The 11,755-nt window shown below is 53.6% G+C and overlaps 3 protein-coding genes across 3 annotated transcripts; 2 read left to right on the forward strand and 1 right to left on the reverse strand.

Moving 5' to 3' along the window:
• The first annotated feature begins 866 nt into the window (after positions 1 to 866).
• On the forward strand, positions 867 to 3,196 carry CSUI_003283 (lsu ribosomal protein l18p). Its single transcript, XM_068063481.1, has 2 exons — positions 867 to 2,333; positions 2,849 to 3,196. Exons 1-2 carry the CDS (start codon positions 1,337 to 1,339, stop codon positions 2,971 to 2,973), a joined length of 1,122 nt encoding a protein of 373 aa, XP_067924543.1. The 5' UTR covers positions 867 to 1,336; the 3' UTR covers positions 2,974 to 3,196.
• A 983-nt stretch (positions 3,197 to 4,179) lies between these two features.
• On the reverse strand, positions 4,180 to 6,307 carry CSUI_003284 (uncharacterized protein). The gene is made up of 2 exons (XM_068063482.1): positions 4,973 to 6,307; positions 4,180 to 4,632 (listed from the first exon to the last, which is right to left on the reverse strand). Exons 1-2 carry the CDS (start codon positions 5,295 to 5,297, stop codon positions 4,451 to 4,453), a joined length of 507 nt encoding a protein of 168 aa, XP_067924544.1. The 5' UTR covers positions 5,298 to 6,307; the 3' UTR covers positions 4,180 to 4,450.
• A 195-nt stretch (positions 6,308 to 6,502) lies between these two features.
• On the forward strand, positions 6,503 to 9,918 carry CSUI_003285 (uncharacterized protein). The gene has a single exon (XM_068063483.1). It carries the CDS (start codon positions 8,930 to 8,932, stop codon positions 9,134 to 9,136), a length of 207 nt encoding a protein of 68 aa, XP_067924545.1. The 5' UTR covers positions 6,503 to 8,929; the 3' UTR covers positions 9,137 to 9,918.
• The last annotated feature ends 1,837 nt before the right edge of the window (positions 9,919 to 11,755 follow it).

Consider the following 11,755-nt stretch of genomic DNA (forward strand, 5'->3'; position numbering starts at 1 on the left):
GTACCTGTCCGGAAATGAGCGGAAGAGTGGAAACACTCCCCTCTGGTGACATCAAAGAACCTGAGCTGTTGAGCAACTCCTACTGTGGCTGCTGAGTTGCAGCGGGAGAACTTTCCCGTTGCTCCATCCTCCAAGTAATTTGGAGGAGCGACCCTAAGAGGCGCTGCATGACGAGCCGCTCTGACTAGATCAGAGCTTCAGCACCTGCAGAATGCCGACACAGCGAGGACAGAATCAAGGCGAAAAACGTAGGACGGCTGCATGCGGGAGGAAGTTTCAACAACCCGGAGCCCAGGTGCGCTTCTCGTGGATCCCTGGAGAAAACGACGACCAGCACTCACCTGGGCGAGTGCCGCAGTCGCGGTCGCGCGGAATTCACTAGAGAACCACGTCCACAAAAGCGGGAGACCGCGAATCTACGTTAAATAAAGGAATGACACCGGCGTGCATGTGCTGACCGTGACAGTCGGCAGACATGAGCGAGTTGCCAAGTTTGAGCTGGACCGAAGTGGCAGGCAGCGATGCCTTCTGGAACCGGAACGCGCGGCGGGAGCTCACAGAGAGTAGGGCTCTGCGTGGCCACGTGTGATGCCGCAGCCGAAAGGCCACTACACAGGAGCGTACCAGAGTTAGCAGGGCGGGCCACACATGAGCGGGGCTGCGCATCTCTGGAGTAACAGGGATTCCGTATCTGCGGAGGAGAGATCACGCGTCAGTGCCAACGCTGAACCATCCTGGGGCTTGTGTTTACACATTCAGGGAAGACTGCAGACTTCTAGCACCCATCCGGAGGCCCGGCGCATGCGAGCATCACTCCTGGCTACTTCCAACCGGGAACACCGCATGCTTCGCCACAGAGAAGTAAAGTGAAGGGCTTTCACTGAAGCCAAGGTTCGCGACAATATAGCATCCGCCCACATGACTTGAGACTGTCCGAGGAAGGTGCCGTTGTTGGCTCGGAAGGCCAACTGGCACGTGACCGGCGCCACTTGTCCAGCAGGAGGACACACCTGCAGTGACCCCGGTAGCCGCTACCGGTTTCACGCTTGTCTTTTGCCTGATTTTGTCCCATAACCTAGGTGTACCACACGCATAATGAACAGTGACGACAACGACGTGGACTGCGCGGTCGTACTGTTCTCTTTATCCGGCGCGATCTCAACAGTTCCTGGTGCCGAAAGAGGTTCCTTCGTTTTCAGAAGCGAGGCTTGCGCAGCGACTTCACCCAGGCATGGGAAAGTCAGATTCGTGAACTGATGTGCATCGTCCTCGCTCTCTTCATGAGCCATTCTGTCAGTCGAAACAACTCGAGCGGACTGCTGAACTACCAGAAAGTATGGATGCGGCCGCTCTGTACCAGCGGTCCTGTTCTCTATGGCAGGGTGCGGCTTGGTCATACTTTTGCTCTCCACTAAGACCTCGCTGCGCGGACGCTTGTGCGGCTGGCTGCCACCGCTGCAGGGGGCCGGCTCACTTTTGGGCGCGGTACGAATTTTCCCGGTACGTATTTTGTCTGCTGTTCTTTTGGTGGGCGTGGCAATGCTGTGCAGCTGCTGATGTCCAGGTGAGAAGTGGTCCCTCGTTTGGCTGTAAGTTCCTCCGGAAATCCACGTGGGCCACAGTAAAGCATCTCCAAACTCGGGAGCTGATTCGAAAGCGGGGGCGCTGTGTCCCCTTGGGCCATGCAAAGCCACCGAGTCTCCTATCCCTGTACCGCAGCTCAGTCCTTACAGCTTTTTTGTCGACTCCCTTTGCACTTGGGGGTTTCTCATTGAGAAACGTTCGTGTCTTGCTGCAGCAGGAGCGTATAAGTCACAGTCGACCCAGGCCGTCGACAGCCCTTACGTGGATGTATTGCTCTCCAGGGCGGCATCCGGCGGCAAGAGCACTGGTCGGCCTGCGGATGCGCCGTGGAGATCCAGTACCTGCCAGCTCGGAACCAGCGCACGCCAGTACCCCGGGTTCACTTGCCGGGTATAGTAGTGAAGCCCCAGAAATATTGTATGGCGACCCGGTGAGTGAAGGAAGGCCTACAGCAACGTATCGTCAGTCACAGGGTAGCAGGCAAGGCAGGTTGGGATGTGGCCGATTTGGAACGGTTCAAGAGGGGAGAGAGGCTGCTTCAGTAACCTTCAAAAACGGCGGACTGCATGGGCTTCTTGAAAGCGACAAAGTGTTGCTGGGGGAAAAGCGAGCTCGGTTGACACTCACGCTAAGTAACAACCAGGTGCACGCTTGTATCGTAGACAACCGAACGCAGCGCACCTACGCTTACGCCAGCAGCTTCGACGCGTGTCTGCGGGAAGAGATCGGATCAGTTCAAAGGAAAAGAGGTAAGCAGGAGTTCCTTTTTTTGCCCGTCTAGCGCAGTGATATGTCCTCCACAACGTATGCCAGGCGTCAGCGTTGCGTCCCATCCAGTTTCGTGGGTCCGCACTTCGGGACGCCGGAACCAGAAACCGTGACATCTGAGGAAAACGCTACTCCAGCGCGTAATGAAACCGTGTAGAGTTGAAATGTCTGACGTCAGGATGTGCAAAAAACCAAGGCAAGAGATGATGCAATACAATACCACTCTGTTAGGGTCTGCATGATGACGTTGCTCCGGACTGTGCGTGTCGTCCACACGGGGGCTTTGTAACCCGAGGACCGGTGGTGCGGCCTTTTTCCCCTAGTCGCGGTACCGTATCAGGCGCAACCGAACGCCATGGTATTATGACTCGGGAAGGCATACGGCTGAGGTAACACTTCGTGCACACCCGTCGTTGTGTACATGTCTAACTTTGTGAAGCTGCAAGCATGAACTAGCGTGACTGCGTGGTGCGAGTCGAACCACGTGACTTCGCAGGCATGGTGTCTCGGCCGCACGGCGGCACTATGAAAGCTGCTCGGGCGGTTGGTCGATTACTGGCGCGCCGCGCTCTTAAAAGAGGGATCAGGTCTGTCTTCTTCGACCGAAAATCCTACAGGTAAATGATGCTCTGTTATCTGTTGGCGGCTAAACGTTTTGCAAGAATGTAGACTCACCCTGTACCCTATCAGAGATTCCAGGGAGAAAGCACTTTGAGACAATCACTTGGACAATCCTTTCACAGGTGCAGTGGCCTGCTCCAGGGCATCGGCGCCGGAGGGTTGTGATCTTTGTTGTGCCCGGGCCTGGCGGAGGCACCAAGGTGTGGGGTGCTGTTGTGCAGACAGTAGAAACAGCTTCGCTTCGTCGCTGTATGCTCAGGTACGCAGGGAGGGTAAAAGCTTTGGCGGACGGGGCCCGGGAAGGCGGCCTTAACTTCTGAACATCTTGCGACACCTCACGAACTGCCGCCCACAGCAAAATGTCCGTTTCAGTGAAGACACGGGTGCATCCGCCCGAGCTCAGCGTACTCCTTTTCATGCGAAACGCTCGGCTCATATGCCGCGCCTCCGAGCGTGGCAGCGTACGGGGTATGTAGCTAGTCGGCCCGTCCAGTTCGTTATCGGCGTCCAGTCTCCGGTGTTGCAGACCAATGTGACGCCGCCCGTGGCAACACTTCATGGATTTTTATGAAACTCCTTGTCAAGAACCAACTACTTTCTATTCCAACTTAAACCTAATACCAACGCACTGTTGAAAATGGCAACTTGGTACGCTGAACACTTGTCATTCAAAACCACGCAGCGTCACCCAACGTCGCAAGTTGGAAGATACCTAGCACCGGACGCCCGGTTGCTACTGTTCACCTCAGCCTAGCGTCGCACCGCGCGGCATTCCTTGAAGTATCGTGCATGCCGTAGACGTGAGCAAGAGAACACCGAGTCTGCGTTCCGATGCCGGCCCCAAATAACAGACACGGTGCCGGCTCCCCGAGACCCTCAGGATACTTCAAGTGATCCGCAAGCTAGGCAAAATACTGCTCTCGCAGTGTGCCGGATTCAACCGCACGCTACCCACCGTCTAGTAGACCGCTTGTAGCTAGTCCCATGACAGTCAATTTCTCGAATAGCTTGAATAGCCTGCGTGCCGACCTGTCACGTAGGCGGTAATGGGTCTCTCGTGCCAAGCGAAGCACGTGACTTGTTCAGACTCTCAGAAGTAATTCCTGGAACTTACCTACGGCGACGCATGCGCACCCTGAAGTGTGGTGAACTTTACACACAAATCCAAAGTCGATCAGATCGTTTGAGCAGAAAAACAATTCTAGTGCCTATGCAGATGTCTCATGTACATCCCACCTGGCACGCACCGGGAATTCTGAACGGGAGGACGGTCAGCCAGCTACCGTCTCTACGCGCACAAATGTGTACACATACGGACAGCTACCCCAGAATCAAACGGAGTCGAATCCGAAACATACTTCGAACAACAGCTCTTCCAATTCAGAAGCCACTGTCAAACAAAACCTAAACATAATGCTCGGACAATGTGAATCCGCCAAGGAAACGAGAACAGTACCCGGAGACAAACACGAAACGCCTACTTGCGGTTAGTAGGCGACACCCCATGACCACCAATGCAATCGGGGGGAGCCGGAGTGAAGGACGTAGTAGCCACGTACGATAGATCCATTGAGGGGTCGTAGAGGACCGGAGACTGAATGAAGGCAAAAGGCTCGCCTGGCACAGCGGCTCCGGCAGTTGCCCCAGGAGCGGCGTAACCTGAACATAACGGTCATACGATACTCCGCGGTACTCAACAGACGGCTCCCAAGTCTACAACATATCACGAGTTTCGCTCGGACAACCGCTGCTGAAAACTGACTACACAAAACCGGAAGCTCACCACCGTAACAGCTGACTGGCACACCTTGGAGCACAACAGCTGCGTACTCGTACCGGTCACAACCGGTATCACAAACTGCAGCAAAAGCCGAAGTGGTTGCGAACCGCGGTACCTTTTGCTCAATGTGTAGCAGCTGTACATTGGACTTCCCACGGGAAGAACCAGCTGCAACCAGTTCAGAGACAAGCTAGCTGAAAAAAACCACGGAGCGCTGACCTGGGAAACTGGAGACAGGTCCAGCTGCGGGCCTCGAACCAACGGCCGTGCCGGGTACGCCTCGTCTTTGCGGGACAGAATGACCTCCAAACAGCTTGGCCTGAAGTTGTGTGATGTACTTGACAAGGTCGTTATTGCGCATCTCGAGTTCCACAATGCGCCTATCCTTGCTCTCGCATCGCTCGCAGTAGATGTCAAAACACTCAAAGCAGCCCGCCTTTCCGCAGATCACTTCCGACTTAGGAATGAACTTGAAACCGGGAGGAGGAATCATCAACAGACTGTCATCGTGTAAAGGGTCTTTTGCTAATGTTCTTCGGGCCATGGTGCACCCGCAGTTTGAAAAGCGTCTGTCTCGGGGAAGCCAAGGAAAAAGAAATGGTCTACGACCGCGTAAGGAAGACCCTTCCTCTAAGTCAAGGCACAACAAAGAAACCTTCCCACTATTAAACAGTGTCTGTAACAGGTACCCACGGAACTGAAGACCGCCGCGCAAGACGAAGAATGCCACGCCTTGAAACGCCCTCAGCCGGATTTCAAGCGACACTGGCAAAATACGAGCACAGTCTTTGGGGCGCCCCTCGCAAAAGAAGAGAGTAAAATGCGCCACAATCGTTCACATTAACGCTGGCCAAGTATGCGAAAACCCCCCATCAATTCGACGAAGGTTAACTGGAGGCGCAGCAATAACAACTCCGGGCCAACACGAATGTTCCGCTGTCCGGCTACGGAGACAAACTATCGGAAACCTCAAATGCGTCGACAGGAATAAAGCCTGCAAATAGCGAGGAGCTGGGATAGTTGCGTCTGAAACATGGAGAGGGCGGTCACACCTGTAAATCCCCTGTTTTGCCTCACCGCTGGAGTCACCACTCACAATCTGGGAAGTGCCGAGACCTCGGAAAAAGGAAGGAGGCAAGTATGTAGAGACAAGTGGATATTGTAGTTTTCGTACGAGTCCAACGGCGGCCCCTCGTGCCAGAGCGCTGGCAGACGAGCTTGCTCCTAAAAATTATATCGAGACGGTCCATCAAAAAGGCGTGCCGGCCGCGTGCTGGAAGAGTGAACGTGGTTGACCATTTTTTTTCCGGTCACGCTGAAGAATCCTTTTACAACGGCAACGCCACCACACCCGCCAGACGGCTATGTGAACAAGGACACGAGTTAGCGTGACAGACAGCGACAAGCGTTCTTCAAGGCCCCACCGACTCAATGAAGCGGAATTTGGCTTTGTTTCTCTGTTGCCATAGCAAAGATTTTCCTGTTCAAACCGGAATATTATAAGACGAGAACCCTGCATTCGTTTTCTCACATGCTTTTCCGGTCGATTCGCCAGGGAGTTCTGCAGCGCAGCGCGCGATTTGTGCTTGCCAGAGCTCCGGTGAGGCCCTGCCTCTTGGCGTCACGCAGCTAGTTCTGCTTCGTTTGCGATGGGGGTGGTGGAGCCGACGTCAATGGCAACGTCACTTCATGCTGGCCCGCTTCTGTTAGCGCGGCTGCTGTGACCGTCAGCGGGCCGCTAAGCCGCTACTGGCATACACGTTCCTTGGTGATACTTTCCTTTGATCGAGGGCGTGCCTCCGTCTTCTCATCGCTGTCTGTCCCGGCCTCTGCAACTTCTCCAGCAGTCGCTAACCTGAATCGTTCCTCTCTGTTGTCCTCGCTTTGCTTGAGATACTTGTCAAGGGATGTCTTCTTGTTCTTCTTTTCTTTGGGTGGTGGCATAATTTAGGGAGTTAAAGGGGGTCCTCTCTGACACGCTCTCCTGGTGCCGCCAGCTGTCGCTCTCCTTACTGAAGCGCTGCAGTCTTCTTCTCCGCCAAGTGCAAGCTTGGCTTTATTCGTACGGTTTCCCGCGGAGACTTGTTTTGCTACCTCCTTCAGAGGCGACGGTTTGCCCGTCCAAGTGTATGCCTGCATCTGTCCCGGCGCCCTCTTGGATAACTCCTCTGGCGGAATATCCACACTGGCGAATGAAGTCAACTCCCGGGAATCGGCCTCTCTCACCTCCCGGCCTTGTACCAAGGCAAAGTCGACCTTCCTCGGCCTAAAGTCCCATATCACCCCGATACTCGTTGAAAAATCATAGCCTAGATGGCATCACACCCCAGTGCACCAGCAAACAGTGGGTGAGTCCCTCCCCTTGATCTACTTCAATCGGGATGTTGCGTAATCACCGCATAGCTCTCTTCACTACACATGCGGGGCACATATATTCTAGTGATTCATCGATCTCTTCCTCGTATTCCACTAAGGTGTCCGCGGCTCTAGGGTGTGTAAAGCTCCTGGTCGAGCCTGGGTCGAGCAGCGCGAATACTTCCTGGTCGCCTATCGTCGCCTTGGTCAACGGTACCCTCAGTGGCAGTCTTATATCTCCTTCTAGTGGCCTAGCAGTGACCACGACGTGATCTCCTGGGGGAATTGCAACATTTTCGTCCTCTTCCTTGTGCAGCTCCACGATCATCGGTGGAGTGGGTACTTTGTCTTCCTCTACCTCGTCCATCTGTTCCTCGGTGGAAATCTTGCCCCAAGTGTGGGTCCACAACGGATCGGATAGTTGTTCGTCCGACTTCAGCCTGTCTCTCTCGTCTTTTCGCGGACCCTCTGGACTTGATTCTTCCCCAGTCAAATCTACCTCCGGAGGATTTTGAGGGACATGCAAAGATACTTCTCTTAGTTGTTCGGTCAGCTCTCTAATCACATTAACTTCGTCCACTTCTCGCTTGATTCCCTCCTTGGGAGTCACGTCGGAGCGATTTCGTTCGACCGGAGTTTCCCTTTCACTTCTTAAGGGATGATCGCTCATCATCCCGTTGCTGGATCTCTTCATTCCTCTCTCTTTGGAGAATTCTTTCTCAGTAGGACCTACTAGGTACTCTCCTAGTTGTCTTTGGATCTCTGTCAGTGGGCCTCTATAAAGTCTACTCAGGAATTCTCGCCGGCCTTCGCGGTGAGCAGCTAATTTCTGGGCTGCCTCCTCGTCTACCTCTTGTTGTAGGCGTTCTGGCTGTTCTAACACGGTTTTCTTCCCGTTGCGGTGTTGCTTCAGGCTCCTATTGCTCCTGGGAGTCTCTTCCCAGGGCTGAGCGTGCACCGATTCCTCCACCATCAATCGGGGAGTGTCTGCAAACGGATCGCCTTCGTCGTGAGTTCCTACTACTAAAACTGGGGTTGGAGATTTATCTTTCTTTGTCGCTACTGTCTTCGCCTCCGTATTTGTCTCTTCATCAGGTAGTTCTTCGATCTTACCATGTTTGACATCTGTGGGGGTTTCTTTTCCTTCCACCGTGGCACGGAGCTCTCTATTGGCAATGACCCAGCCTGTCGGTTCTAGGGGGTCTCTGAAGTATATCTCTTACTTGCTGTAGAAGTACTTCCGTCCTCCACCGATTTCCTGAATTCCTTCACTGCTTCCGTAGAGTTATGATGTTCACCGTCTTCCTCCCCATCGCCCTGGGGTTCTCTTCCTTCTCTTGGTTCCTTCCTCTCTTGAGGGGGCTTGAACGAAATCTTTGTCTCGCTCCCTTATCAGTAGTGCTATAAACCTGGCCTCTCCCCGACCTTCCTCTGTCTAGTGAGAGTTCTTTCCTGTTAGCCCTTTCTCTACCTGCACGGGCCCTGAAGTCGCTTCGCTTGTCGCTTGAATTGCATTCCCCTTTTTCCATTAACTTAGCCATCCTGGATTCTCTGTCGCCTCGTCGGCTCTCGTCTTTTCTCTCCTATCTTCGCTACGTATATTCGCCCTTCGAGGGGGTCTCTCAGTCCATTCCCCTCGTTGGGGCGGCTCACGGGAAGCGCCCCTCTCTCTTGTAGTCTTCAGTCGGCCTTGTTCTCGGCGTGGGATGTTGTTCTCGTTCTGTCACTACGTTGTCTTCGGCCTTGCGCCTTCTTGTGAAAAGCCGTTCGTGCTCTCTGCAGGAATGCTTCCTCTTCACGCTTCTTTTCGAGTCATTTCCCATGGGATGTATTCCACGTGCCTCGTTCGCTGAACGTATCGTTTTCTCATATCATAACGTCTTGATGAGTAGTGCACGAATCGCCAATATCTCCGAGGGGGCAATTTCGCTCGAAAACGTCCCCGTCTCACGCTGGGAGCCCTCAGACATAGAGCCTTTCAATGTCTTCCTCTCCAGACGCAACACATTTCCCTCTGAGCGAACTTGAACTCGATTCCCACTAAATTCGCAAATCTCTGCTGCTGGCGTACTCCTCCTTCACCTAGTGCTTCCTTAGAAACTCCCTATAACTGTTGTACTTGTTTTCATTGCCGTGGGGCGTTCTCGCTCTTCTGATGCCGTCAACGTTGCGTCTCATCTGCTCTGCAAAGACTCTATCCGTATCCCGTTTGGCTTCTCCGCGATGTTCTTTGAGATAATACCATGGTCTTTCTCTCTCCCTCTTTTGAATGTAACTAGTGGTCTTAGTGAGCGCGTCCACATCCGAATACATGCACACGCCACACGAATGGCTTCTTACATACTGCGCGGGTGACTCATGTGCACATACCTCCTTATGTCCCCGTGCAAGCCCTCGAACGTAGATGCGGAGAATCTCATCTTCCGGCGCATCGTTATTAATCTGCAAGGCCCTTATTGAATCGGTCGCTGTAGTACCTGATGTCGCCGATCTGCTTGACGGACCTCAGCCTATACAGAGCCTCTGCTGCGCTATACGTCGCGCAATGTTCCATTAACCTCAGGTTGAAGTCGCGCCAAGATACAGGTCTATCCCCTGCGGGCGGCGCCAACGTATACCATCGCATGCCCTTCTCGTTCAGGCAAGTCAAAGCTACTCGTAGTCGATCCTCTGGGGCAATCTGAAACCCATCTACGTGCAGCTCCACGTGAGCCAACCACGCTGCTGGATGGCTACCGTTGAATAAAGGCGGCTTATGAGATGCTGCCACACCTCTTCCATTCTTATTTTTGGGATGGGTGAACACCCCATTCGTTCCTTGCATGCGCGTATTCCCTAAGCCTGAAATGTCAGATGACAGGACCCCTAGCATGCCTGCGATGTTGGCATTGTCCAGTTCCCGCCTCTGTTTGCTCGGTGGTCCACTCATGGTTTCTCCAAACTGCGCAGACGCTTCGCTCTCACTAGTAACACGCGCAGAGAAATCACTTCCTCAAAGCGTTACGCAACTCCCCGGGCATGGGTACAACTGTCTTTAAGGGGACTTTCAATGCAACACCACAGTGTGTTGCGTTCCCGGGTACCGGCGCCAGTATGTCATGAATGCCACTGCTCCCAGCAGGAAGAAACGTCTATGAAGACCTTCTCCTCTTGATTAGCCTTCCCCAGAAGGTCCTACTCGGAGCAACTCTGCACGTCTCTCGTCAATGACGCACGATAACGTGGAGGCTGCGCAATTACGTGTAGCTAGTTCATGTAAAGCGTTACGCTGAACAGTTTGGCTGCTACCGCGTTTGCCCCTGGGCTCCCCTAGGAGTCAGGAGCTTCAATCCACAGTACGGGAGATATATAGATCAAAGATAGATAGAGAGACTTGGGAAAGATGCTGATCTGACATAACTCGACCAGGCATGGCTTGTACGGCTGAATTGTCTATGTCCCGTGGACTGGTATGCAGATTCTACGCGTTCCACCTCGACAGTTTTTCCTCCAAGGATCGTCTTATGTAGCCACGAACTTACCATTCCCCTTCCATGCACACTCACACCACCACACCGGTAGGAGTCGACAAGCTTCCTATCGCTCGTTAACTCTTCAATAGACACGCGGACATCTAAAGCAGGTCTCCTGCACTCGATTAGGCTTCCCCAGAAGTCGTATTCTGGACGTTACGCGCGCTCGCTAGGTCCCCCTCTCAAAAACTTACAAGACCGTCAGCCGACTCACACGCGGTCAGCTCAGAGCCGTCAAGACACCAACTGTCGAAAGATGTCACGGCCTGTAATGAACGTTGAAGGAGCCGCTCGATGGTGACCTCTATTTTCACCGCGCACAGGTCATCTAACTGGCCTTTCCGCATTAGCTTTTCCTGGAAACCACACTTAGAGACCCCTCCGACTTTATTACCTACACAGCGGCTGAGGTGGATCCTAGGGGGCACCCTCAGTTGCGGGAAGTCGGAGAATGGCTCTTCTCCGAAGCTCCCAGCCACACTGCATGAGCGGCAAAAAGGGAGGAACACACGGGACTATCGTCACGCCCTCCCTCGACGGGACAGCTCCTCCCAAAGTCCACAAAGTGTTGTTCGCGAAACGACTAAAGTGGACTAAGACTTCATTTTTAACGACTTTGCATATACTCACCCTAGGAGGCCCTCAGATCCACCTCAAACTACTCGTCCCTTGTAGGCAGCTAACTCTAACCCCAGGGGGTTGACCTGTCCACGAAGGCAACACGCCTTTTGCAACCTTTCTTGACCACTCTTCGGCTCTTCCTAAAAACTGTAACAAAGCACTACTGCTGCTGCTGGACCAGCCGAAGCAGTGTGGACAGGAGGGAGGCGGGGCAAATTCCTGGCTTACTTCTCTGTAGTTCGAGAACAATTTTTACAAGAAATGTTATCCCCTGCTGAACAACAGGAAAACGCGAGGAAACGCGAATCTCACAAGGGCACCCTCCCGTTGTGTAATGAACGTGGGGCACTTGCAAGCAATCTCAGTCTTCTGTGAGGCCCAGAGTGTAAAGGTTGCCGCAAGGACTCAAGTGAAGTCGATCCAGTGTGTCCATGGAACGCACGACACGTTTACTGTTACGGACCGAGACGCGCCGTCGCCGGCTCACCGGCGGTGGCTCACTACACGGCACTCA

Source organism: Cystoisospora suis, assembly GCF_002600585.1.
Source record: "Cystoisospora suis strain Wien I chromosome Unknown contig_1436, whole genome shotgun sequence".
NCBI classification, from domain to species: Eukaryota; Apicomplexa; class Conoidasida; order Eucoccidiorida; family Sarcocystidae; genus Cystoisospora; species Cystoisospora suis.

Excerpts from the sequence above, each read along its gene's own strand:
- CSUI_003283 (XM_068063481.1), top strand. The coding sequence starts at position 1,337 with ATGGATGCGGCCGCTCTGTACCAGCGGTCCTGTTCTCTATGGCAGGGT. Across the intron at positions 2,334-2,848 it reads ATCAGTTCAAAGGAAAAGAG|GCATGGTGTCTCGGCCGCAC; the intron begins GTAAGCAGGAGT and ends GTGACTTCGCAG.
- CSUI_003285 (XM_068063483.1), top strand. The coding sequence starts at position 8,930 with ATGGGATGTATTCCACGTGCCTCGTTCGCTGAACGTATCGTTTTCTCA.
- CSUI_003284 (XM_068063482.1), bottom strand. The coding sequence starts at position 5,297 with ATGGCCCGAAGAACATTAGCAAAAGACCCTTTACACGATGACAGTCTG. Across the intron at positions 4,633-4,972 it reads ACCTGTCTCCAGTTTCCCAG|GTTACGCCGCTCCTGGGGCA; the intron begins GTCAGCGCTCCG and ends CGTTATGTTCAG.